Genomic DNA, 25,503 nt, shown 5'->3' on the forward strand with positions numbered 1-25,503 from the left:
TTGTAATACAGAAACTGGTTACAAGAATATCAATTTCTAGATTGTGGTTGAAGAACAGCCGGTCGTTGGTTACTATGGTATTTAATTAATGTTTAATAACAAGAACAAGCATTTCTAGATTATATCACCAAATTGGAAAATTCCACATAGTTGAGCCATTACGTAGTAATGTGAGAATAATGCCAATAATGCTAAACGATCATGTGTTTATGTAGACGTAGATTAGGTCAGTAAGTCTACTAAGAATAATGTGCATGACTACCATTTTTCGTAAATTAAAATAGTTTAAAATATCACTGCAAACAAAATAAAGTATTAATGATGTTGCATATGCCGCAGTGTGCTAAAGAAATTGTGTATAATCATTTGGTGTTCTTTAATTTGATTTGTCTGATGAAACTCATCGAAACTAGGGATTTTAATTTATCTCTTGTCTGCAAATGGGACTTAAAAAAGGATAATATTTAAGTAAAATATATTATGCAAGTGGCCCTTTATTATAATAATTTACCCTTGCATCACGGTATGAGTTCGAACTCTGTCAATTTCTTAATCTAACAAACTATAAATATATATATATATATATATATATATATATATTATGGTATAACATGACAGCTCATTTCATTGTCATTTAGGCTGCAGGTCCAGAACTACATAAAAACTACGGGTGCCCGTGATAGGGGGTAGCCACATAAATCCAATTCTATTATTTTACCCTAATTCAGTAAAAATATGTATTAAAAAAATTTTCTTTAACCCTAATTCAATAAAAGTTTGCCCTAAAGTTTGGACAAGTTTTTTTTAGTGTGACGATCCTAGAGTTATCAATATACTTATGTCATATACAAGTGGCGGAGTACTGTAATAAGTAAATTCTTTTTCTTCAACTCATTGCTTCTTGGGTTTTAAACTATTAGATTCCTCCTTCACACTTTATTGTGGATTTAATATGCAATATCTCTGGGGTTATAATAACTATATTTATTTTCATCTTCATGCACAAGTTTTTGGATCTGATGTTCACATTGATAATTGGTATTATCAATTCATTCACGCTATAATACGTAGATATGTTGATTAACGTTAAACCTTTGATCGTTCATGACATATAATCTACATCATTATATTATAATACGTGAATGAATAATACTATGCGAGGATTTGACACTGGACTCAAATTCAACGGTATGCCAGGTAGGGCTCACTCGACATTCAACGGTCCATGATTGGCGCATTAAAAAACCCAATATTCACATGCACCACTCCATCTCACGCACTGGACCGTAAACCACTAACAGCTCACAAAGTCATCTTCTACTGTTCTCTTGCTCGCTTACAAAAACAGAAGCACTGCTCACAGAAGCACTGCCCACATTGGTGAACATTGAAAGCGATTGTTTGAGAAAGATTCACGGTTAGATTTGGTCTTCACCATTTCTACTTTGAATGCTTTCTCTCTCAATCTCTCTCTCTCTCTCTCTCTCTCTCTCTCTCTCTCTAGATCTACATTATAAACAAAGCCACATTCTTTCAACAAGTTCTGGTTTTGCAGAGAAAAATGAGAGACTGCAAGCTTCTTTCTTTTTCCATTTTCTTGGTTCTTTTTCTCGTCAATGGCGTCAATGGCGAAGACCCTTATAGATTTTTCACTTGGAAAGTCACTTATGGTGACATTTACCCGCTTGGTGTTAAGCAACAGGTACATCTCCAGCTTTTTCCAACTATTCTTTTACTAAATGAGGCAGAAAGCCATTATCTTCAAAGTGCTTTTTTAATTAAAAGAAGTGCTTCTGCAGGGGATCTTGATTAATGGGCAATTTCCAGGGCCTCAGATCGATGCTGTGACAAACGATAACTTGGTCATCAGCGTCTTCAACTACCTAAGTGAACCATTCCTCATTTCTTGGTAAATATACTCTGCTTCTGTCATCTTATCTCCCTAATTCTGTTTGTTTCCTGAGAAAATTCCTGCCCGAGAAACTGAGAGAATATCATTCTGAATCTGGGGTTCTTTTCCTTTCTCTGTTCTGTCAAATGGGTTCTTTTGAGTAAAGCATGTAATTCCAAATTTCTAATTTCCTTTCTGTTTCCCTCCGCTTTCTCAGCTACCAAACAGAATGCCAAGAATACGTTTTTAAGTCGAAACTTAGAAAGTTTTTGCCCAGATCTATGGCTTCGAAACTTTCTTATCAGAATATTCTTCCACTTGCTTATTTCACAATGACTAATATCTCCTTGCATACATGCCAAATAAGTAGAATCTCGCGTCTATTATGCACGTGAAGATGGGGTTATTTTGGTAAGTTCAACAATCAATGGGAAATTATGTACAGGAAAAAAAAAACTGTTAAAAAATGATTAAATTAAGCATCTTTACCGTTTAATCTTTTTGTCGGTTTGGTTTTGTTTAAGTTATGGCACAGACATTCATTGAGGATCTGCCATTGTTTAAGAATGCTGTTTAATGTTTAAATCTCAGTTATCAAATTAAACCACCTCCAATCTCTCAACCATATAAAATGTGAGTTAAACCAGTTAATTAGATTAATATAATTTTTTCGCAAATTAGAATAATTTAGACTAAAATATCGCTTTAAATTCGTTAATAATCTATCCCATGTTGCCTTCTCAAGTGCATGAGAATAATCAAAATATTATACTTGAGGCAACTGGAGTCTGGCCTCGTGTGGTGAGATCTGATCCTTCACATGCTTAGATCTCTCTCATCCGCAGGACCACACCTACATTTATATTCTATGAACAAAGGGCTGGAATCTAAGTTTACGCAGACCTAGATAGTGTATATTTTCGGTGTTCCTTCCATACACTCGAGTTTGGTCATCCTTTCCGTAAATACCCTTATGCTCGAGTTTAGTCATTCTTTTTGTAAATTAGAGTAGATTATAACTTTGTAGTGTTTGGTCATCCTTTCCGTAAATACCCTTATGCTCGAGTTTAGTCATTCTTTATGTAAATTAGAGTAGATTGTAACTTTGTAGTATCGTATTGTCATGTCAAGAAAAAAATGTGCAAGATATTGGCATTCAAATAATGCCATTTACTATTGAGCCCCACAAGCCACCAGCTACCCCCAACCCCAAGCCAAACTAGCATTCATGTCTAACTTTGCATTCAGAGAGGTGGAGAAGGTTTCAGCCTCACATTCAATGTGTTAGAAAGAAACTGAAGGTTGGGAAGGGACTGTTAGTTGAATGTACTAGTTAGTTTCTAGAAAAATTATTGTTTGGTAGTGGAGTACGATTATAAGGTATAACCAACTGACGTGTTATGATATGAGTGGATGACAAGGTATGATGTTAACGAATATCTACGTGTACTTAAATACCATATTGATTATAACATGTAATTGTATTTCAGTATCAGACTAGAATTGTTGGAGCTTTTGGACGGTAAAGTAACCCCTTTTAAACTTACAAATGTTAAATTTATCTACGATCAAGTTGCATTTTAATAGTAACCGTTGAAGTGCCACAATTTAGCTTCAATCCGACTCTCATGTCCTGTGATTCTTCTGTAGGGATGGCATACAGCAGAGAAGGAACTCATGGCAGGACGGAGTTTTTGGAACAACCTGCCCAATCCCGCCGGGGAGGAACTTCACTTACAATATCCAAGTCAAGGATCAGATTGGTAGCTTTTTCTACTTTCCGTCCCTCCAGTTCCACAAAGCCGCCGGAGGGTTTGGTGGCATCAGAATCTGGAGCCGTCCTAAGATTCCCGTTCCTTTCCCTACTCCTGCTGGAGACTTCACCGTGCTGGCAGGCGACTGGTTCAAGACTAATCACTATGTAATTAACCTACTAAACTCATATTTTTGTCACATAAAACGTTGAAATTCAGACTTTGAAGTCATGTTTTGGAAATGTTAGATACTGAGACGAGGCTTCTTGGATAGAGGTCGAGCTTTTCCCAACCCTGACGGGCTTCTCATCAACGGTCGTGGGTGGAACGGATACACATTCACCGTTGATCAAGGTATCCTCGAATGAAATTCACTTCTTCACTAACGTTAATTAGGCTAGTTGACCAAGACAGTATTGTAACCGTCTCGCTGTGCTTACGAATAAAGGCAAATTTGCACCTCATTGTTTGAACAATTTGTTTTGCAGGCAAGACATATAGATTTAGGATATCAAACGTGGGGCTTACGACATCTATTAACTTCAGAATTCAAGGACACAAAATGAAACTTGTTGAGGTGGAAGGATCTCATACACTGCAGAACACGTATGACTCCCTTGACATCCATCTCGGACAGTCCTTATCCGTCTTGGTCACGGCTAATCAGCCTGTGCAGGACTACTACGTCGTTGTGTCTTCACGCTTCACCCGCCAGGTACTCACCACAACAGCCGTTCTTCACTATAGCAATTCGCGTAAGGGTGTTTCGGGTCCTATCCCTTGGGGTCCTACCACACAGATTGCTTGGTCTGTAAGCCAAGCGAGATCTATAAGGTACATTATGATTCTTTGCTATATTGTCTTTTCAAGCTAATCGTGCATTGTCATGTGTTTTAACTCTGCTACATGATATTGAATGACTAGTTTAAAATACCAACAAATGGCATTTCCGTTTCGTGGAAGAAATTCTTCGTATTTGTTAGGGATTTTTATTGGATATGAGAGTGGTATCTTTTCTCACATTGATCATTTCCGTGCTCTTTCAATACAATCAGATGGAATTTGACTGCAAGCGGGCCAAGGCCTAATCCGCAAGGCTCCTACCACTATGGATTGATCAAACCAGCCAGGACAATCATGCTTGGAAACTCTGCTCCTTGGATCAATGGCAAGCAGCGATATGCTGTCAACAGTGTCTCATATGTTCAACCAGACACTCCCTTGAAACTTGCTGACTACTTCAACATTCAGGGAGTTTTCAGCGTTGGAAGCATTGCGACCAACCCCACAGGCGGAAGCGGCTACCTCCAGACCTCCGTGATGCACGCTGATTTCCGGGAATACGTTGAGATTGTGTTCCAAAATTGGGAAGACACTGTGCAGTCATGGCACATTGATGGCTATTCATTCTTTGTGATGGGGTAAGATCATGCACATAGTTTGGATTTTTCTGTAATTTCCTCATTTCAAAGAACAGGCCTAAATTAAATCTTGGTATTTTTATGTTTAACTAATTTTGAGAATGGTGGGAGAATCTGTAGGATGGAAGGAGGACAATGGACACCTGCAAGTAGAGCTCGTTACAATTTGAGAGACACAGTTGCACGTTCCACAACTCAGGTATGAGAAGTATTGGAGATTGAATGATACGTGAACATTGTCACTTGGTGTTACAAATTCACGTGTTATAATTTGGATGCACAACAAGATTTTTATACTTTAAGATATAGTATGAATTAACATGCATTTTTTAGAACGTAAATTGATTGATTATCTCACAAGTTACTACATACCAATGAAAAGTTACACCAATTATTGTAATTGAAGTTTATACTAATGTTTGCTTATACTAAGATTGGGGATGAGAACGGCAATCATTTCAATTCCTGACTTTTTCGACGCTTACTAATATACTTAAGGAATAAAAAATTATGCAATTCCCACCTTAAAATCACTAATCAAACACTCTCAAAACCAGGGATGAGATCATCTGTGGGAAATAGTTGATTTAATTCTCATTCCTTATTTTCCTCGATTTCGAATTTCCCGATTTTTGCTTCCATTTTCTGATTTCCTATATTCCTTATAAGTAAAAACGCCATAATTGTTTCATGCATGTAATCCACCCCAACATTGTTGGGTTTGTCTGACATATTGGTATTTCGGATGCAGGTGTATCCTAGGGCATGGACTGCAATCTACATAGCGTTGGACAATGTGGGAATGTGGAACGTCAGGTCACAAAATTGGGCGAGGCAGTACCTGGGGCAGCAGTTCTATCTGAGAGTGTACTCTCCTGCACATTCATGGAGAGATGAATACCCAATTCCAAGAAATGCCCTTCTTTGTGGAAGGGCGAGAGGCCGTCACACTAGGCCTCTCTGAAATTCTGAAATACCCAAAACTGATCGCCTTTTTGGTCACGAGAGGATGACATAGTTTTAAGTTAATTTAGGCGAGGACTAAGCATATTCTTTTGAGTTGTAACAGTTCACTTCACCAGGAGCTCCTCTTGAGCTTCCAGAAATTTTCTTCTTTTTGTTCCATAATTAGCATTACTTGATGGGTTATTTATTTCAATAACTCAGAGTAATAAAGCTATATAAATATGCATCCTAAATTGAGATTTAACATAAAGGCTCACTGCCAACGAGGGTTGGTTGAGTTGGTAAGAATCGTTTTTTTTCGTTAGATCAAGATTTAGGGTCAAATCTCGTTGCTGGCAATTCTTTTTTATGGGCAATATGTAAAAGCCAAAAAATGGTTTTTTTTTTTTTTTCTTCCCCCGAAGCAAAAGGTGAGGGGAGAGAAATGATAGTGTTGAGGGGTACACAAACAAACAAAATTATTTTCAAATAGCTAAAAATCTGAATTTAATTATATATTCTTTTAAAGAGAATTTAGCAAGGCCCTACAAACTCAGGTTTTTATTTCAGTTTTATCTTTTCAACTTTTATTTGACCTTGAACCCTCCTAATTTTAGAGTGTGTCAATTTGCCTTTACATATTATAATTTTTCCATCGTATAGAGTTCTACTTTGATCCTAATTTTAAAGCTAGACAACACAATAAAATTGATACATTATAAAAAGTTATGTGAACTAATAACAAGATTCAAAGTCCACAGAGCAAATGGAATGGATATCATGAATTCAAGGGGCATAATTATTACTAAATTTCTCCCCATGAAAAAGAAAATATAACCAAATACCAGCATGGGCGGTAAACCCTAAACCCTAAATGCGACCAAAGCAATGCAGTAGCATCGACACTCAGCTTCTATATGGTTTTTTTTTTTTTTTTTTTTTGGGTCGAAACACAGCTTCTATATGTTTATGCTTTGGTTGGGGCCCTGGCCTGTTGAGTCTCCTCGCTGTGTGACAAAGTTTGGTTTGCTACTTTGTTAGTCATTCATTCATTCCACTAGGGTTGGGTTCGAAAAAACGAAATTAAAAAAAACTGAAAATCGAACCGAACTGAAATTGAAAAAATCGAACCGAATGAAATAATCGAACCGAATTGAAAAAATCGAACCAAACCTAATTCTTTTGGTTCGGTTTCGGTTTCGGTTTCAATGGTCTAGAAACCTAACCAAACCGAATTAATTAAAGGGAGGTTTTGATACAGATGCCTAGGTTTTAAAATTTTGAGATTAAACATTTATGCCTTTTAGAGTTTTGATTAAACATTTTCCTACAATTTAGGTGCCACATGGATTAGAAGTAGCCTTTTTTATAATTTAAATTACCCAACTTGCCATTATATAAATATGCCTTTTAATTTTTTTAGATATTACCTGAAAACTCCTAAAATCTTGTAGATAAATATTGTAGAATTTAATTCTAATAAAAAGTCTTTCAAAATACACATGAATGCGACTTGCCATTATATTTAATATACATTTTAATTTTTTTTAGATAATATCTCAAAACTCCTAAAATCTTATAGATAAATATTGTAGTATTAAATTTTAATAAAAAGTCTTTCAAATTACACATGAAACGTAGATTTCTTCTTGGTACATATTTGATACGTTACTTAATATATCTTCTTAATACATATTTGGTATGTTTGTTTTCTTTTTTTGTATGTATTTGGTACGTTTATATTTATTTTAAAAAAAGCATATTTGGTACATATATTTCCTCTTGATTAAACATATATTTTTCCTTGGTACATATTTGATACGTTACTTTATATATCTTTTTGGTACGTATTTGGTACATTCATATTTCTTTTTTGTATGTATTTGGTACATTTATATATTATTTTGCTACGTTTATATTTATTTAAAAAAAACATATTTGGTACGTTACTTTATATATTGTCTTGGTACGTATGCAGTACGTTTAAATATATTATCTGAACGTACCAGTCTCAAGCCTCCGAAAATAGAAAATACGTCAAATTATCTCACATGATATCAATATAAAATAGTGAAAACAACCGCAAATTGAAATGGATAAGTCCATTCAAAATTCAAAAATGAGAATTGGGAGAAGAAACCATACGGCTCAAACGTGGGAGAAGAAACTGGCTTCCTAAAAAAAAGGCCAGAAATATATCAACCTAAAAGGTTATATATGGAATTTAATAATTAACATTTTAAATTAAAAAGACACAATAATTACATGTAATCTAAAAAAATATAAAAATGCTGACATGGCTATTGTTTAGGTGTCCTAATCAAATTTCAAAATAGAACCAATGTTTAATTTAAAGCGTATTAGAAAAGTGTAGGGAATTCTAATTTTCTCTTAATTAAATTAATTTTTTTAATTTAATTATCTATTTAAATTGTAACACAAGTTGTATTATTTCTCTTAAGCGTGTATAGAACCATATATAGATCTAGAGCATTATTTTTCTTAAGCATATAATAAGGAGATGACATCCTCTGCCATACTTTCTCTGACACGCATGTGTTTTAATTTGAATGTATCATTTTTCTGCAGCATTATTTCTGGGAGTAGATTCTTCCTACCATCTCAATCATTTGGTAGTGCGTTACTGATATTATACGATTCAGTATGAGCTTTGGGATATGTCTACCTTCTGAAGGGATCCAATTCAAACTTTTCCTATAGCCATGATGCATTTGCAGTGGTTCTTTCTCTGCAGCATCATCCTTTCAGTTTCATTTTCCGCATTTTCATCTCTCGTCAAACGTTAAATGTGTTTATAGCATATCTTGGTACAAGGTCCCAACCATCATCTCTCGTCAAGCGTTAAATATGCTTATGTTATGATTGTGTTGGAGACGTTAAAATTTTAGATTTCAATTTTTTTCATTTTTTGAAAAAAAAAAAAAAATTGAAACTGAACTGAAAAAACGAAACAAAAAAAAAAATGGAACCGAACCGAACTGAAATTTCAGTTCAATTTCGATCTTGTTATGATTGTGTTGGAGATGTTAAAATTTTAGATTTCAATTTTTTTTCATTTTTTGAAAAGAAAAAAAAACCGAAACCGAACTGAAAAAATGGAACAAACAAAAAATGAAACCGAACCTAATTGAAATTTCAGTTCAATTTCGATGTTACCAAAAAATCGAATCGATTTGAACCGAACCCAGCCCTGCATTCCACCATCATTATTCGTTTTGCTTACTTAACTTAACCAAAGATTTCTTTATTGGGGTGTGCTATCTACACACCCCTTTTTACTTCTCACACACCCCTTGTTAATTTATGTCCGTTGATTTTTTTCATTTTATCTGATCCGACGGTCCAAAATTAGAAGGGTGTGTGAAAAGTAAAAAATGATGTGTTATATCACATCCCTCTTTATTTATACATTTACAAAAGAAAAACTCTTTATTTATTATTTTTAAAGAATAAAAAGAAGAAGAAAAAATGGCTTTAATTGCTTAGGATGTCACACAACACTTAACGTCCATGCTTCTGCGGCTCTGCCAATGTATGACACTGCCACAAAAACACTCTGATGAGAGAGAGAGAGAGAGAGAGTATTCTTCCAAATTTGAAACCGCCTTCTCTTTCTTTTGGATGCTGTTACTGAACGAGTATGGCCATGGAGGCCACGTTCCAGCCATGTCATGAATTTTGTTTCAGCCATTTTGTCTGTGTTCCAAACAAATAAATTCAAATAAATAAATTCAAATAAATAAATTAAACAAATCTTTTAATTAATTCCATCGAAATTTCACAACCCTAACTGCACTCTGCATGCAATGCAGATGTGCTTACATAACCCCCATTAAATGACGTTTTCACCCCCAACGTGTCCCCCTGCTAGCAATGCCCGACATGCGAAGCATGTCTACGTTTCAACTTTTATTTCTCCCTCTCTACTTTTATTTCTCCCTCTCTCTCTCTCTCTCTCTCTCTCTCTCTCTCTCTCTCTCTCTCTCTCTCTCTCTCTCTCAAGCTTATTCATTATTTTGTGTTCATCTATTTCTATGGCGTGCATTGTGTGTGAATGAGGTTTAGGTTCCATCCTTTTGCTTGCATTTCAGAATTGAGAGACTTTGAGTCATCCATTAATTAATTAGTTGAACAAATATCTGTGTGACTTTGTGAAGGAGTGAAAGTCTTTGTCGGCTGGAATTCGGGAGAGGGGGCTTGACTCAGTATAGTTGGGTAGAAATTCCGACCACGTTATTAGTATGACATCTTTTATTACCGTGAGAGTTTTTTACTTTTTTTATTCAACTTCACGTTAATCTTCCTCATTATAAGAGTTATTCTAATCAGCCAGTCTCACTAAATTAAAGAACCTTATCAAAATTTTCTATCACTTGACTGGTGAGGATTGAGGACGGAGAGGTTTGAAAACTTATTGGGTGGTTTGGTATATGTTTCCCTTTGAAGATGCAATTGCTCATGTCACCCATTAGATTCATACATATAAGTTATAACGGATGTTTGCCATTCCTTTGTTTTCTTGTCAACCCCCATTTATTTTTCTTGTTATAACGTACGTTTGCTTTGTTGATTCCCATACCATATTCTATTCTATTCACATATTTATATTATATATTGACTTTACTCTACTTTTTAATCATTTCTGTTTTAGGATAATACAGTATGATACAACAAGTGTTTTGGAAGTTTTTTTTTTTTTCAAGTATTCAACTACTTGTATTATTACACTTTGTATATCGAGTTGTGTTCCCGACACACTGAAAAATTTCTTCTGTTTTAAATATATATTGCTGGGCAGCTCCAGAAACCTATAAATAATGGTTTCCTTGTATTTTTACCAAGTTATAATGTGTAAAAAGACCCAGAGAATGTGTTATCTAGGTAGTTACTCAATCAAGAAAAATTATATCACCAAGAACCTTAAGATTGAATTATATTATATATGGTTTTTTCACATTTCACCTTTCATTTTCACCCAATCATGAAGGCACTTTGAAACATAAAACCACAACCTGCGCAGGACTGCAAAGTCTGAAATTCTCTGTGGGCGTTTTTTTTTTTTTCCTTTTTTCCAATTGAGACTCTAAGGACTAAAAATTTTGTGTCCCTTTGAACCAGAGAAAAGCTGCCACTAGAAGACACATTTCAGCAATAGAGTCCAACTGGTCATCTTTGTATTCATATATATTCCCTGAGACCCCATCTCATATATAGCTAGCTCTCTCTCTCTCTACAACATGAAAGATCAGGCAATGGAGAGGATTGAAGGAGATGATCACCATCACCAGAGCTCCTCATTTCTTAAGAGGTCTCCCTCTTCTTCTGTTGACAATGGTGATCAGAAACCCCACACGTCATCATTTGACGGCGGTGATGGTGTTACTCCTAATAGAAGCACAGCTCAAGGGAAGCATCTAGTAGTCCACGGCTACCACCACCATTTTCCGGCCGCCGGCCGTCATCGTCAGATGATCGGCAGCCTGTCGAAATCATCCCTGTCATCATCGACTCCGGTGAGACCTTATGTTCGGTCCAGAATGCCTCGGCTTCGTTGGACGCCTGATCTTCACCGCTGTTTTGTGCATGCAGTTGAAAGGCTTGGCGGAGAACAAAGTAATTTTAGCTTCTTTCCCTACACACACGGATACACACACACACACATAGCCTATATATAGAGTAAAGTTATATTAAAATGTTATTTTTGTGTTTAATTAATTACAGGAGCCACCCCAAAGATGGTTTTACAGATCATGAATGTGAAAGGCCTTAACATATCACACGTTAAAAGCCATCTTCAGGTAATTGGCGATCTAGCTAGATAGCTAGATCTTGTTAAGCGTAAAATAATCTCTCGTTAATTTGGTATTTTCTACTTATTTATTTTGGAGAGGGAATAGCTTAATTACTTTGAAATTTGGTATTTTCTACTTATTTATTTTGGGGAGGGAATAGCTTAATTACTTTGAAATTTCGTTTTTCATTCTTTCTAACGTTGAGGTTTTTGACGATGGACAGATGTACAGGAGTATGAAGCATGAGCAAGGCATACAAGGTACACATGTAAATACATGCATGCCCTCGCTGACCTAATTGATTTAATTACAACATAAGTCTCTTGTTTTTTTTCTCCTTCTCTATTTTTCATTTAAAAAAATGTGCAATCATAAAAAATACCATAAATCTCAAGCTCTAGCCAATAATTAAATTGACATTTTGTTGCAGCAGCTGCTTTGGCAGCACAGAAGAATGGTATGTTGCAGGTCTCTGAGCACTCAAACAACTCAAACTTCTTAAAGCCAATCAATTTTGCTCAACCTGTTTACATTGAAGGCCTTGATACCAAGAACACCAGTCCTCTGGCGAAAAGGTAATTGTAAATTAATTAATTATGTTTTATCTCCCTAATTAACATTATTAGTTATGTGAGATTTATATTCATGATTTTTACAGGAAGGATGAAACGAAGCCATTAGTACTACCCTATCAAGCACCAAGTTCTTTCATCGTAGACAATGATCTACTCAAAAGATGCACTGATAATATTGGACAAGTACTCTCTCTCTCCCCCTCCTATGAAATTCTGGCTCTGAACAGTTCTTTAATATTCCATTCCATATGTCTGAATTTTCAGGAGAGCAATCATAAGGAATTGGAAGATTTAGGCAGTACCAAAAGCGAATATGATGCAAGAATAATGTCTCTATCACTCAACGCGTCATCATCGAAAGCCTCTCGTGAGCTGTTGAGGTTCAGCAAAGCAGCTGGGAATTCAGATGCGAATGATGTCTCTCTTGAGCTCACTCTTGGTACTTAAAATCATCATGCACATTTTTATGCAGACAATGTAGAAACTTGAAAAAAGTGACTCTAGAGTTAATTAGTACCTCTTTTTCAGTATTCTCCTCCAATCTACGCTTCATGTGCAATTAGATTAACGACCGGATACCTTAAATTGACACTAGCATTAACATTTAACTGTACGAAATGGAGTGAGTGAAAGGCATGAGTGGCTAATAACCCAATTAGTCACTTATATGCTTTTATGCACCTTATTTGTACAACTAATATCAGTAGTTATTGTGTCAATTTTTTTTGTAGTGTAGTGATCCACAAATAGTTCTGTGCAAACGACATGACTTGAAAATTTTCATTTCAAATTAACGTCACAAAACGTGCAATGTCGATGGTGTGATTTTACATTTGACTTTCAAACCACGCGTGATACAAATTCAATAACCTCTCTCAACTCCATTAGAGATAATAGAGGTTAGAAATGGAAAGAAAACATCCAATTCTCATGCAAACACACAAACAATACGTGGGGTTGTTGTGTTGTTGATAAACCAAAAATATAGGTTACTCACGTACATGAAGTGGATCTCCCTAATTTCAACCTCCATCTTCTCTAGTCTTGCTCTTCAACCTATAAATTCCGTCACCCAACCTGAAGTGAAATGTCCCAAATCGAATACACACAAATCTTTAGCTTACTTATTACTCCTCACCTAAGAACTAAAAACTTGAGATCATGGCTGCTGCTAATGTTTTGATCATGTTGGTGCTTTTGGGTGTTCTAGCTACACTCATTAGCACCACGGAGGCTGGGAGGGACGTTGCAATGAACAACAAGGGTAGCATCGGCGGTGCATTTAAATTAGATGATGAAAAGACGTATGCATTTTTCCATCACAAGTTTCCTGGTTATGGATATCCATATGGTAAAGGAGTTGGTTTTGGTGGTGGGTTTGGAAGTGGAGTAGGAGTAGGCTATGGTGACGGCGTTGGTGTTGGTACCGGAGCTGCATCGGGGGCTGAATCCAGAGCTGGAGCTGGGGCTGGAGCTGCAGCTGGAACGGGGGTGGTTGAAGGGCAGGGAGCTGATGGTGGATCGCCTTGAGTATACCATGTATACATGGTTACTAGATATGGAATAATTAATTAAGTTACCCAATTTGAATTTTCCCTGTTTTGTTCTTAATTTTTGTTTTGTTATGGCAATATTAACTGAGATTGATCTTGGAGTTACACAAAACATACACTTGTTTACACTCTTTAATACAAGTCCTTGCTATTGTATGTGAGACTTTGTATTAGAGAATCACAATGGTTCATGAGGTTTCAAATTTTTCGCATCATACCATGAGATTCTGAAATTATATTAACTATGTCAACAAGTTGTACAATTGTCTAATTCGTCGTAAAATTGATGACTAATTAGCATTGCATGTAATTTCTTTATGAGTTGACATAGAAGCTATACTTACCGCATAAAACTAAATGACTTGTGGAGTTTTGGCTTCTATTCTACACCCCAAAACGATAACTATTCATCAATTTCTATCTCCATTGAAACCTATGCATCTTAGAAACATGTAACCCAATTACCACATCATCAATTAAATGTTGATTCATACGGTTAACTAAATAAAATATAAATTGATACGATCTGAAAATGCAGTGTACTTGAAGAAGAGTAAAATCTCTCCTCGAAAATCATCTAAAACGTAAAGAGTCACAAGTTGACCACTTCTATTACCTTTTACATTCTTATTGTAATTAAGTTTCCTAATAAAAGCATTAGTCCAAAATCAACATTGCGTGTCATAGACCCTAAATTTACATGAACACAACAGGAATATAAAACGGGCAAAACCCGAATCCGACCCACAGAGCGAGTGAAGAAAGCGATATGATCGTAGAATACAAGGGGATTGGGGTTTATTTTGTCAGGTTGTGATATCACCACTCACTAACGATGGCGTGCTGTCTCGATTTCGATTAGGAAGGAAAACCCTCCTCCACCCACTACATACATACCCTCCCACCAACCCTTTTCGTTTTTTCGTTTTTTCCTTTATATTTTAATTTCTCTGTCTCTGACTATCTCGTACTTTCACTCAGAAATATATAAAACCCACCATTTTCTGAGTTTGGAGATGCTCTTTTGGGCTCTCAGTCTCAGATTTGCTTGTTTCTGAAGAACTACAGATAACGTAGAAGATAACCCATCTCAGCATGTGAGTTTCTTGTTCTCTCTCTCTCTTCATGTTCTGTAATTGCATCTCATTGGGTATGTTTTTCTGGGAATGTTTTATTGGATGCCTCTCTCTCTCTCTCTCTCTCTCTCTCTCTCTCTCTCCAGATTAGATAATGTGAGATTAGGAGATCTGTGTGAGATTCAATTGTTTTGTTGTTTTTGTAATAGAATCTGATTGATTGCTAGCATTTTTTCAGTGGTTTAAAACTTGTTATGTTGCCTTGGTGGATTCTCAAATGCAAAGTTTAAAAATTGTATTGTAAAGAGACCTGCTTGATCAATTCCTCTGTGTTTTTATACCATTTGGATGACCTTCGACTTCCAAGTTCAAAAATTTGGTACGTAACTTGTATGAAACCACACTAACAAAACTTGTATGAAATGCAATGCAATGCAACATTTTCGATCGATTTATCTCTGGTTACTTTCTTCGTCGCAGCAACTAGTGACGACAAAGTCTAACCGAGTGGTGATTGTTGTTGTTTTTGAGTTATGGGGATTTGGCTTGAACTTTTGGTGCCCGTTTAGGATATGTTTGGTTTGTAGGACAAGTTATGGAGGCATATCATTTCTAGTAAAGCAGACCTATCTCGATTTTGTAACACGAACCTAAAAGTCACTATGATTGATTATGTGTCTCAGATATTTCTGCTAAGATGAGAGGAGCGGGTTTGTGGCAACTTGGCCAGTCAATCACCCGGCGTATTGCTCAGGGTGATAAGAAGGCTGTAGCTCGTCGATACTTTGCCTCAGAAGCTGAGCTAAAAAAGACAGTCCTCTATGACTTCCATGTTGCAAATGGCGCTAAGATGGTGCCTTTCGCTGGATGGGGAATGCCTATTCAGTACAAGGACTCAATCATCGATTCCACCATAAACTGCAGGCAGAATGGTAGTCTGTTTGATGTCTCCCATATGTGTGGGCTGAGCCTTAAGGGGAAGGATTCCATTTCTTTCCTTGAAAAGCTTGTCATTGCTGATGTTGCTTCGCTTGCCCCTGGAACGGGGACACTCACTGTCTTTACAAATGAGAAGGGAGGGGCAATTGATGACTCTGTGATTACCAAGGTTACTGACGACCACATATACCTGGTGGTGAATGCTGGATGTAGGGATAAAGATCTTGCTCACATTGAAGAGCATATGAAGGCATTCAAGGCTAAAGGGGGAGATGTCTCGTGGCACATCCATGATGAGAGATCCCTTCTAGCTCTCCAGGTCAATCCTTTGATTCAAATATTCACTCTTCTTTGTTGATTCATATTGTTATTTTACTGAATCTGCCATATACTCGTGTTCTCGAGATATTCACTTGCCCATTTGATAGAATTGGCGTGTGTGATTGCGGTGTTGCATACTGGAAATTGTCTGATTTAACTGCATTTGAATTTGTAATTGTCTGATTCAGTAACTGCTCCTTTTCTCTTACATAAAAAAAAAATTCAGTTTAAAAGAAATTCAAGCTGCAATTAGAAGATAGGTTGTTTAGTTCAATTGAAACTTATTTGTATTGATTTGACCAATAGTTCGATCAGTTAAAACTGCTGCAGTTATGATAATGAAGTAGGCTCACGGCTGGACACGGTTTGATTTTGATTCAATAGCTGATCAAAATATTCCTTGAGAGTAACACTAAGAGTTTTTTTTTTTCCCTTTTTTTGAGCAGGGTCCTCTTGCTGCCCCAACCCTTCAACACTTGACAAAAGAGGATTTGAGCAAGTTATATTTTGGAGAGTTCCGAATTTTGGAAATCAATGGTGCACACTGCTTTCTCACAAGGACTGGGTATGTTTCCTCCCATCTCTTTTGTGGTTTTTCCCAAAGCAAGCAATTTACTTTGCACAGTGTGGGGATTATTGCGACGTTGCCATCTGCGAATTCAGCTGATGACCCTTGGTTTATATCATTTTATGGTTTTTTGTGGGTGCTCAGATTCTAGTTAGTCATTTCTATTTGCCCTGTATGCATTCATATAATCATTAAGAAAATCATTGAAGATGATGGGTGAAGCAATTTTCTTATGTTATGTGCTCTTCTTTGTTGATATAAGAATTTGCCATTTCTACTGTTTTGTTGGAGCGAGCTGTGATTGATGTTGGATTGCACTTTTCACTGAGAATTTTAGGTACACCGGTGAAGATGGATTTGAAATCTCGGTTCCTGATGAGAATGCAGTGGATCTTGCCAAGGCAATCTTGGAGAAATCCGAGGGGAAGGTGAGGCTGACAGGTCTGGGTGCTCGTGACAGTCTCCGACTGGAAGCTGGGTTGTGTTTATATGGCAATGATATGGAGCAACACACAACACCAGTGGAGGCTGGACTCACATGGGCCATAGGGAAGAGAAGAAGGGCAGAGGGCGGCTTTCTTGGTGCTGAGGTAATACTCAAGCAACTCGAGGAAGGTCCTAAAATCCGGCGTGCTGGTTTCATCTCATCAGGTCCACCTGCTAGAAGCCACAGCGAGATTCAGAACGAGAAAGGTGAAACCATTGGGGAAGTCACAAGTGGAGGATTTAGCCCCTGCCTGAAGAAAAACATAGCGATGGGGTACGTGAAGTCTGGATCACACAAGGCCGGAACCAAAGTTAAGATCATTGTCCGAGGAAAGGCTTATGATGGAGCTGTCACGAAAATGCCTTTCGTACCTACAAAATACTACAAGCCATCATAATTCAAATGTCACGAAAATGTCATCGGGTTTCTAATCGGTTTCCCTTTTGATTTCTTGATAAAACTTGACTGTTTCTGTCAATGCTAATTTCCATTCTCTACTTGCTTATGAATCTGGAATGAAATGGAATACATTTTTTTCTTCAAGGTAACATATTTACATGGTAGATTCTTTGAATCGAGATCCTCTTTGAATCTCGCATTTGGGAGCCAAGGGACCAAGAAATCTATACCAGTCATTTTAAATCCTATGACTCCCATTACCCCGTCCTACTGATCCACCTCCAACAAACTAAGAGTTCGAATCTCGCTCTCCCTCACTTAGATGGTCCGAATTACTTGGTTCGTCGGCTCCTGACTGCGAGGTCTGGAGAAGATCTGAATTCAGATTCTTCCTGCCGACATGGATGAACTTTTTCTGTAGTTATTTACTGTTTCACAGCTAAAATTAACCCAACAGGATCCTCTCCAGGTCATTTTGGTGAGAATCTTGAGGATTTGTGAATCATGTCAGTTCATCGTACACTGTGCAGTCAATTTTTGTGAAGTATTTTTTGTGTTTAATTTTAAATCGCACGATATATAATAAACAGACAAGATTAACGGATTCCCGAGATCCTCGCAAAGAGGATCCGATTCAAAATTAACATAATGATATTATTTTTGTTTTGACCAAAAGGAAAACATAATTTTTAGGAGATTATTTTGACCCGAATGTCGCTTATCAAAGTCAACAAATCAAAGGTAAGGCAGTGCCCCAAAGTCAACATTTCAGGTCAATCTAAGCCATCCAATCTAGGCAGTTTTCTGGTAAGCATGATCAGAACTCAGAACTTCCTCCCCCAACTAGGGCATGAAAATTATGTTTAAAAAGTCAATAACACTAATTAAGCGCAAAGCCGGGTTGTTTGACGCCAAACAAAGCTTAATTAGACGAATTAAGAAACAAATTGTAGTGTGAAAATTTGAGTGTTAATATTAGATTTTGTATGTTACACCATTGTACAAAGAATCAAATGAATTGCTAAATTCTAAAAGTAACTAAAAGAAATCAAAGAATTTTTCCTTTCTTTCTGTTTGTACAAATCTGATGAACTACTTAGAAAAGCTTGCAGCCGAATTCGTCTATGGGTTCTCCATTCGAACGATACAAAGCTGATTTCGATGCAAGTTCTCTGAGCTGCTCCAAGCTTCTTCCCAACTGCATTGCAACCTTCATTTCGAAAATCCCCCCATTTTCTCTCTTCTCCAAGTCTTGTTCTCCAAGTGCTGCTTCAATTGAATCTTCTAACTTGTTGAAGAAGCCGGCGCAGTTTCTATACATCTCAAATACCATCCCTACTTGCCCGCCGTGCTGAAAAGCATTCACTGCGCTAGCCAACGAGCCTGCAGCCACTGCTGCAACCGCGGCAGTGGCTGATCCATGGCCTACAAAAGCGGATCCAACAGCCGCAATCCCAGTAAGCACAGGGCCCGAAACTGCCAAAATCTTGTTGATCTTTAGAACCAAGCTCCCTAATCTCTCATAGTCTTCAATGTCCTTGCTCTTCACAACTTGAATAATTTCTCTCATTTCACTTTCAAGTTCTTCACTCCATCCATTCACATTCTTTCCCTTCTGGGATTTCAGTTTCCTTGGATTTTGGGATTGAACAACATTTCTAGGCCACCAAACAGCCGGCTCAAATTTTTTGGGGAATTTTTCGAGCATGGCACCAAGTAACGGAAGAGGGTAAGCTTTGTCAAGAACCAAAACCTTCTCCATTGTCTCCTTCACATCTTTCTCAGTAGGATCACGAAGAGCAAACACCGTCTCAATTTCACTCTGGAGCTGCCTGAACAACCTCGTTGCGTTGCGCTGCTCCTCGGCGAGCTGCGAAGGCTGGATCTTGTTCATGATAAGCAGCATTCCGGTGGCTGCGGAAAACAAAATAGCCGATGAAATGTTCAATGCCAAAACGGACGTTCCAGCGGCTGCATTAACTCCGGCCATGAGGGAAGCGGAGAGAGTGATCATGTTGATAGAGCTAAGTAAGAGTGCGTTCCAGTTATTGCGCTGCTCGCCAATGTTTGCGTGCATCTCCACTCTGTCCGCCACGGCCTCTAAGAGCGCGTAGAGCTGAGCTGTGGAAGCTGTAGGAGTTGCTGCTGCTGCAGACTCATTGTTATGATACAAATCGATGTTTTCGTGTTTCAGAACTTGTTCCTTCAACTGGAGGCCTTCGAGGACGAGCTTCGTCGTTTGTTTGGGGACAGTGAAGCGGACTCTTGGGAGCTTGGGGACATGAATGGCGGCATTTATGGTTCTGTTGGAGGAAGAACAACGTGAGGGAGAAGAGAAGAGGAGAGATGAAGTTTGGAGGGAAGCCATTTGATTGGTTGGGGTGCTGTGTTTTGTTAAAGTGTTGAGAGCAGATTATCTGAGGTGGGTTTTCAGTTCGGAGGAGGAGGAGGAGAGGCGAGAGTTGGGAATGGAGGAAGAGGGTGAGACGTGGTGGGTATATATATATGGAGACAGCCGAAAACTGAAAAGGGTAGAAGGGGTCAGATTTGGAAATTATTGACTGGACTTGGTTTATTGGTTGACCTGTTGCTGCAGCGTGACCCATTCCCTTCTTTTTTTAATTTGGAATTAACTTCGCTGCTAAACATTTCAGCAGGAATTTCTGCTTACATTTACTTTTGAGTGGACACGTATTCAAGTTTTAATTAAACATTTCAGCAGGAATTCCTGCTTACAACCAATTTCAAATGGACACGTATTCAAGTTTTGATTAAAAAAATCAAAACTTAAACATGTGTCTACCAAAAATTAGGTATAAGCAAGACCTCCTGCCGAAATTTCAACAGCGAAGTCTTGTTGTTTTAATTTTCCTCTTCAAAATTTGGTCCACTATTTTGCATTGCCTTCACTCGTTATCTCTCTTCTCTCTCTCATTTCATGCAAACATGTTAGTACGTATTAGCATAGGTAAGACGTTACACGACTTAAAACTTATACTAATATAAAATTCGATGCACACACAATTAACATTGCTTTACCAATTGCTAAATTATTATACCGCACTCTGAATTATCACGAAAGTATCAGTTCACACTTACTTTTGCAACTGTATCTCATTTCCCTCCAAACGTCCGCTTTGCAACTCACATCACCCAATTCGCACTTCATCTATTAACTCGTCACCCATTAAGTACAAGACACTTGTATGTCATAATATATAATAATCAATATCACATCTATATTGCGGAACAAATGATAACAATCAATGAACGAAGTTTGACAAATTTATATCATGTGAGATACGAACTGAAAGTTCATGAAAGAAAATAATACAATTACAACAACAGAGAGTAGCATGACATTGTATTATTATGTTTTTTATTTTATTTTATTTTATTTTATGGTATTTTACATATCAATAAACATGTGGATTAACACATAATATAATGGAATAAACCGAAACATGGACAATACCTGTGTTCACCACTAATTAATGTATATTCGTATAGTGATGGCATAGGTAATTAACAATTTGGTTTTATTAATCTAAAGTCCAACGTACAAGTTTCTGACCTCTAATTTGAAGTGGTCCATCTGTCTCTTTTCACCTGCATGCTATTTTTTGGGTGGACCGAGTGCCCCCTCCCAACTACTAGTTTTCAAACCTCAACGGTATATTTTACAGATATTTTAGTTTTATAATTGGCGTACTTCTCTTTCTGTTTTTATTTATTTAATTTGTCACGTAAACAATCCATAATGAAGTGGTGGTTTCTATTATATTGGAACTAGATTCTCTCCGGACCTTCAAACCAATAATCTCAAACCATTCACGTAAAACTGTGCGGCTCAAAGTGAATTCCTCACCCACGCCATTGCGATATCCCTAACCCACGCCGCACGTTGTCCCTCATCCTTCCGCTCTTTCCCTTGTCTCAAAAAACCTCCATGAAAATCTTTCAAGTTTTCTAATTTACTGTCCCAATATATTGAGAACTGGATTTTACTCGGAAGAAAAAAGAGAGATGGGTAGAGGCCTGAAGCTTCATAGAAATGCAGATCTGATGACGGTAATGTGTGGAGAAGGAGATAGCGACGGAGGGAGAGAGTAGTTGTTGTGGGAGTTTGGCGTGTTTCTTTTGCTATGGAGAGAATTTCTGCGTCCCTATCACATTAGCTCATTAATACTTCATGCACATATTTCTTGGATAATTATTGTGCTTTTTTAGACCCATTTTACTATTAAGGCAGTTTATGACCGTCATCTTTTAAGTAATATCATTAATATTTGACAAAAAATGTCAAATTCAACAAAACAAAATACCGTCAATATTATTCGATGAAGAAGTTTAATAGCTCAAATGTATGTTTATTTTTTGGTTCATATTTCGTCCACCATTGCAATTGATTCACTCTCACTCATGCAATATTTGAATAATTATCTACTCTTTGTTTTGGTCAATTTCAAAATTTTACATGCAATTTGAAGAGGTCTCTCTTCATAACTTGATTTTTCTCGGTCAATCTTAATAAACTTGCAATTTGAAGAGGTCTCCCAGTTACTCGTTTTCAAACCTCAACGTATTGGATTCTAATTTTTTATTTGCAATCTTTCTTCTTCTGTTTTTCTTTAATTATTATTGTTTTTGGTCAAAACTTGTACTAATCTCATTTCGTTCACTTGAATCGGTGGTGGAGTTGTGGCTTAACTTACCACTTCATGCTTTGAGTTTATTAACTTATGAATGTTTTTATCTACAAATTACGGTCTAATATATATACAAAAGTAATTTACTAAAATTTATATATTATATTTAGAGAACTCTCTTTATCAATTAAAAGAGAATGAAAACATAATTTAATCTCGTCTCGGACTCAATTCTTGTGACGCTGGTGAATCACACGATGGTGACCAAGAGAGGCGAAATGTCTTTATGAGTCTTTCCAACCCCTGAAAGAGAAATTACCGTGACGAAACCACCAACTGATTTAAAAAAAAAAAATTTGAAATATGAAGTAAACAAAAAATTTTATTCTTATGTTTCGTCTTGCAATAGAGTAATAAATCTATAAATAAAGAATTATATTTATTATAATTTAATAAAAAAGATTGATATGAATAATCAATGGACCTAACCCAACAGAAAATTGATTACACCCAATTATTCCTCTCAAAGTTGGAAATTCTGATGGGGTCGATTGCAAAGAAGGGGTTGCAGCAGTACTTGCTTCAGCTTCAGCATCATCCGCTCAGAACCAAGGTTAAATTCTATGCCTTTTATCAAATTATCGGTCTTACTTTTTTTCTGGGATATCTTGATTTCCTCTGTTTTCTATCTTTTAAACCGCTGTTTGGTTCCCGAGAAAGTTGAGGAAACCCCCAAAGATTGAATTTTTTTGTATGTTTAGATTGCTTTCTCATCTGGGTTTCTTCAAAGATGATGTATTTTCAGCTCATATTCCTTAATTGTGATTAGTAGTTAATTGGTTTTTCAAGTTGAATAATATGAGTGTAACAAGTTGTTAATTGGGAAATTTTGGTGATCTTCACTTTGTTTGTTATCTGAACAGGCAATTACAGCGGGGGTTTTGTCAGCGATCAGTGACATAGTGTCGCAGAAGCTCACCGGCATTCAGAAACTTCAGATAAGGCGGCTCCTTCTCAAAGTGGTAAGTTCTATTAGGATTCCATATCGCCGATTTTATAAAAGTTTGTATCTTTGATCTGTGTATGTATGCATACTGTATATGATAGAAAGAGGGATTTTCGAAAGCAGTAAAGTTGGTTAGATGAAATTGTAAATCTGCTATATTTTGCAGCCATAATTACAATTGTTTTCCGGTGATAATATAGTTTCTTGTTGTCTATGAGAAGTTTGGTTTGATGAAATTGTAAATCTGCTAAGATGTTTTAATGTGTATAACTACTGTGGCATATATTTTACATGTATAGCATTTCTAAATGCAGCTTCTAGGAGCTGTTTATCTTGGACCATTTGGGCATTTCCTGCATACCATACTAGATAAGATTTTCAAGGGGAAGAAGGATTCAAAAACAGTAGCAAAGAAGGCAGGCTATACCTTCCTTCATGCTCCCATTTTCCATTCCCCCGCCTCCACAAAAAAAGTGGAAGAACGTATTGGTCATTCTAATATTCCTGATGAAATTATGATTTCAGGTGCTGGTGGAACAGCTGACGGCTTCTCCCTGGAATAACTTGGTTTTCATGCTTTACTATGGGTTGGTTGTGGAGGGTAAGTATATGTGAAAACCTTCGATCTCAATATTTTGTTTATGTTTTAAATGTTTCCATGTGAAAAATACAGTTGGAATGCAATAGTACCTATGCGCCCTTAAGATTTGTATGTTTTAAGATCTAAAGTTGTAGTATTTAAAAATTAGATTATAATATTATTGATCTATCAAACAGCTCTTAAATTTTCAAAGAAAGCAGCCTGTAAGAGGCACACTAGCATGTGGGACAGATACGAGTGTTTAGCATAAGTTAGTGTGACAGATGGTGTGAACTTTGTTGCTTAATTGTCTAATGGAGATATGAAAAGCAGGAAGACCTTGGATGCAAGTGAAAAGTAAAATCAAGACGGACTACCCAAAGGTTCAATACACATCGTGGACGGTATAGTTCTCTTCCTGTTATGATTTATACTATTACTATGACATACGAAAATGTAAAAGCATTCGTAATCGTAAAACCTTGAGATGGGTGGAAATGCAGTTCTGGCCTGTTCTGGGGTGGATAAATCACCAGTATGTGCCACTGCACCTCCGTGTCATCTTCCACAGCTTGGTCGCTTTTGTCTGGTAACGTACTATAAACTTAACCTCCTTTTTGCTCGATAATATGCATTTAGTTCATTCTTCTTGATTCGTTAACAAACTGCCTTGTAATTTCCTTTTTTTTTTTTCAGGGGAATTTTCCTAAACTTACAGGCAAGATCTGTGGCATTACCAAAAGCCAAGTGAAACCGATGAAAATTTTCGATTGGCCTCAGATGATTTGTTGCCCCCATTGAGTTATTCTAGTTAGCTCACAGATGATCGCTCTTGAACAATTATGAACTCATATTGATTCCCTTTTTCTTGTATGCTGGATGTTGTAGAAAATGTTTTCAATGAATAAAATGAGTGATCTGTTTTCATTATTTTTTGCCAAACAAGTGTAAATTGGCATGTGACAAATCAAAGAGGTTTGTTGTGCAGTCTAACTTGAATGACAGTGTGATTAGAGGTTGCAAATCAACTCATTGGGTCGTTAATAAGTACCTGTCAAGACCCAGCTAATTTGACATCACCATAATATAGAAGTGAGATTGATAGTGGTGAAGATAGTGTAAGGTGAAATCAAACTAAATGGGTTTTAATAGGTACACATCAACAATCCAATTGGTTGATTTGCCACCTTTAACTGTGACTATATCTCAAGTTAATCACTCGCTGTTATATAAAAACGTTTATGAAATTGTGATTGGCTTTAGATAGTGACACACTGTATACACGTTTCATATAAACTGCCTACGATTCCAAATCTAAGCAGTATTTTGCTTACCGTGTTGGTGTTGGAGACCACACTTTGCATCATTGCATTGCATGTGAATGAGAGCGCAAAGCTCTCAGAGCAAGGGGACAAGAAATATATAAAACAAGCATGGAGATTGGAGGGCAAATGACTGAGTCTCTAATGTTCTTTGAATAATATTAATCTAAGTTATCTAACATGTTGGCGATCTCACCTTCAACT

At 36.9% G+C, this 25,503-nt stretch overlaps 4 protein-coding genes across 6 annotated transcripts; 3 read left to right on the forward strand and 1 right to left on the reverse strand.

Moving 5' to 3' along the window:
- The first annotated feature begins 1,323 nt into the window (after positions 1-1,323).
- On the forward strand, positions 1,324-6,259 carry LOC137729453 (L-ascorbate oxidase homolog). The gene is made up of 8 exons (XM_068468409.1): positions 1,324-1,702; positions 1,800-1,909; positions 3,542-3,812; positions 3,894-3,999; positions 4,134-4,479; positions 4,701-5,066; positions 5,187-5,265; positions 5,818-6,259. Exons 1-8 carry the CDS (start codon positions 1,562-1,564, stop codon positions 6,028-6,030), a joined length of 1,632 nt encoding a protein of 543 aa, XP_068324510.1. The 5' UTR covers positions 1,324-1,561; the 3' UTR covers positions 6,031-6,259.
- Positions 6,260-14,824: 8,565 nt separating this feature from the next.
- On the forward strand, positions 14,825-17,880 carry LOC137727997 (aminomethyltransferase, mitochondrial-like). The gene is made up of 4 exons (XM_068466873.1): positions 14,825-15,049; positions 15,712-16,286; positions 16,735-16,853; positions 17,194-17,880. Exons 2-4 carry the CDS (start codon positions 15,726-15,728, stop codon positions 17,738-17,740), a joined length of 1,227 nt encoding a protein of 408 aa, XP_068322974.1. The 5' UTR covers positions 14,825-15,049; positions 15,712-15,725; the 3' UTR covers positions 17,741-17,880.
- An 836-nt stretch (positions 17,881-18,716) lies between these two features.
- LOC137727340 (probable F-box protein At4g22030) lies at positions 18,717-20,110 on the reverse strand. Its single transcript, XM_068466207.1, has one exon. It carries the CDS (start codon positions 20,108-20,110, stop codon positions 18,839-18,841), a length of 1,272 nt encoding a protein of 423 aa, XP_068322308.1. The 3' UTR covers positions 18,717-18,838.
- Positions 20,111-22,878: 2,768 nt separating this feature from the next.
- On the forward strand, positions 22,879-24,907 carry LOC137729132 (peroxisomal membrane protein PMP22-like). Of its 3 annotated transcripts, XM_068467974.1 has the most exons (8): positions 22,879-23,004; positions 23,315-23,413; positions 23,712-23,813; positions 23,923-23,998; positions 24,311-24,381; positions 24,481-24,566; positions 24,674-24,708; positions 24,773-24,907. In XM_068467974.1, the coding sequence occupies exons 1-8, from the start codon at positions 22,933-22,935 to the stop codon at positions 24,790-24,792; spliced, it is 561 nt and encodes a 186-aa protein (XP_068324075.1). In that variant the 5' UTR covers positions 22,879-22,932; the 3' UTR covers positions 24,793-24,907. The 3 variants fall into 3 exon arrangements, with proteins under 3 accessions (XP_068324075.1, XP_068324074.1, XP_068324076.1); XM_068467973.1 differs by having other exon boundaries at positions 24,674-24,907; XM_068467975.1 differs by lacking the exon at positions 23,712-23,813 and having other exon boundaries at positions 24,674-24,907.
- Positions 24,908-25,503: the final 596 nt, after the last annotated feature.

Source organism: Pyrus communis, chromosome 3, assembly GCF_963583255.1.
Source record: "Pyrus communis chromosome 3, drPyrComm1.1, whole genome shotgun sequence".
Lineage (NCBI taxonomy): Eukaryota > Viridiplantae > Streptophyta > Magnoliopsida > Rosales > Rosaceae > Pyrus > Pyrus communis.

What these genes read in the sequence shown, in the direction of transcription:
- LOC137729132 (XM_068467973.1), top strand. Translation starts at nt 22,933, where the DNA reads ATGGGGTCGATTGCAAAGAAGGGGTTGCAGCAGTACTTGCTTCAGCTT. An exon ending in GGCGGCTCCTTCTCAAAGTG is followed by an intron (nt 23,414 to 23,711) that starts GTAAGTTCTATT and finishes TTCTAAATGCAG; the next exon opens with CTTCTAGGAGCTGTTTATCT. An exon ending in CAAAAACAGTAGCAAAGAAG is followed by an intron (nt 23,814 to 23,922) that starts GCAGGCTATACC and finishes TTATGATTTCAG; the next exon opens with GTGCTGGTGGAACAGCTGAC.
- LOC137727340 (XM_068466207.1), bottom strand. Translation starts at nt 20,110, where the DNA reads ATGGCTTCCCTCCAAACTTCATCTCTCCTCTTCTCTTCTCCCTCACGT.
- LOC137729453 (XM_068468409.1), top strand. Translation starts at nt 1,562, where the DNA reads ATGAGAGACTGCAAGCTTCTTTCTTTTTCCATTTTCTTGGTTCTTTTT. An exon ending in CGCTTGGTGTTAAGCAACAG is followed by an intron (nt 1,703 to 1,799) that starts GTACATCTCCAG and finishes GTGCTTCTGCAG; the next exon opens with GGGATCTTGATTAATGGGCA. An exon ending in TTGCACGTTCCACAACTCAG is followed by an intron (nt 5,266 to 5,817) that starts GTATGAGAAGTA and finishes TTTCGGATGCAG; the next exon opens with GTGTATCCTAGGGCATGGAC.
- LOC137727997 (XM_068466873.1), top strand. Translation starts at nt 15,726, where the DNA reads ATGAGAGGAGCGGGTTTGTGGCAACTTGGCCAGTCAATCACCCGGCGT. An exon ending in GATCCCTTCTAGCTCTCCAG is followed by an intron (nt 16,287 to 16,734) that starts GTCAATCCTTTG and finishes TTTTTTGAGCAG; the next exon opens with GGTCCTCTTGCTGCCCCAAC. An exon ending in TGCTTTCTCACAAGGACTGG is followed by an intron (nt 16,854 to 17,193) that starts GTATGTTTCCTC and finishes TGAGAATTTTAG; the next exon opens with GTACACCGGTGAAGATGGAT.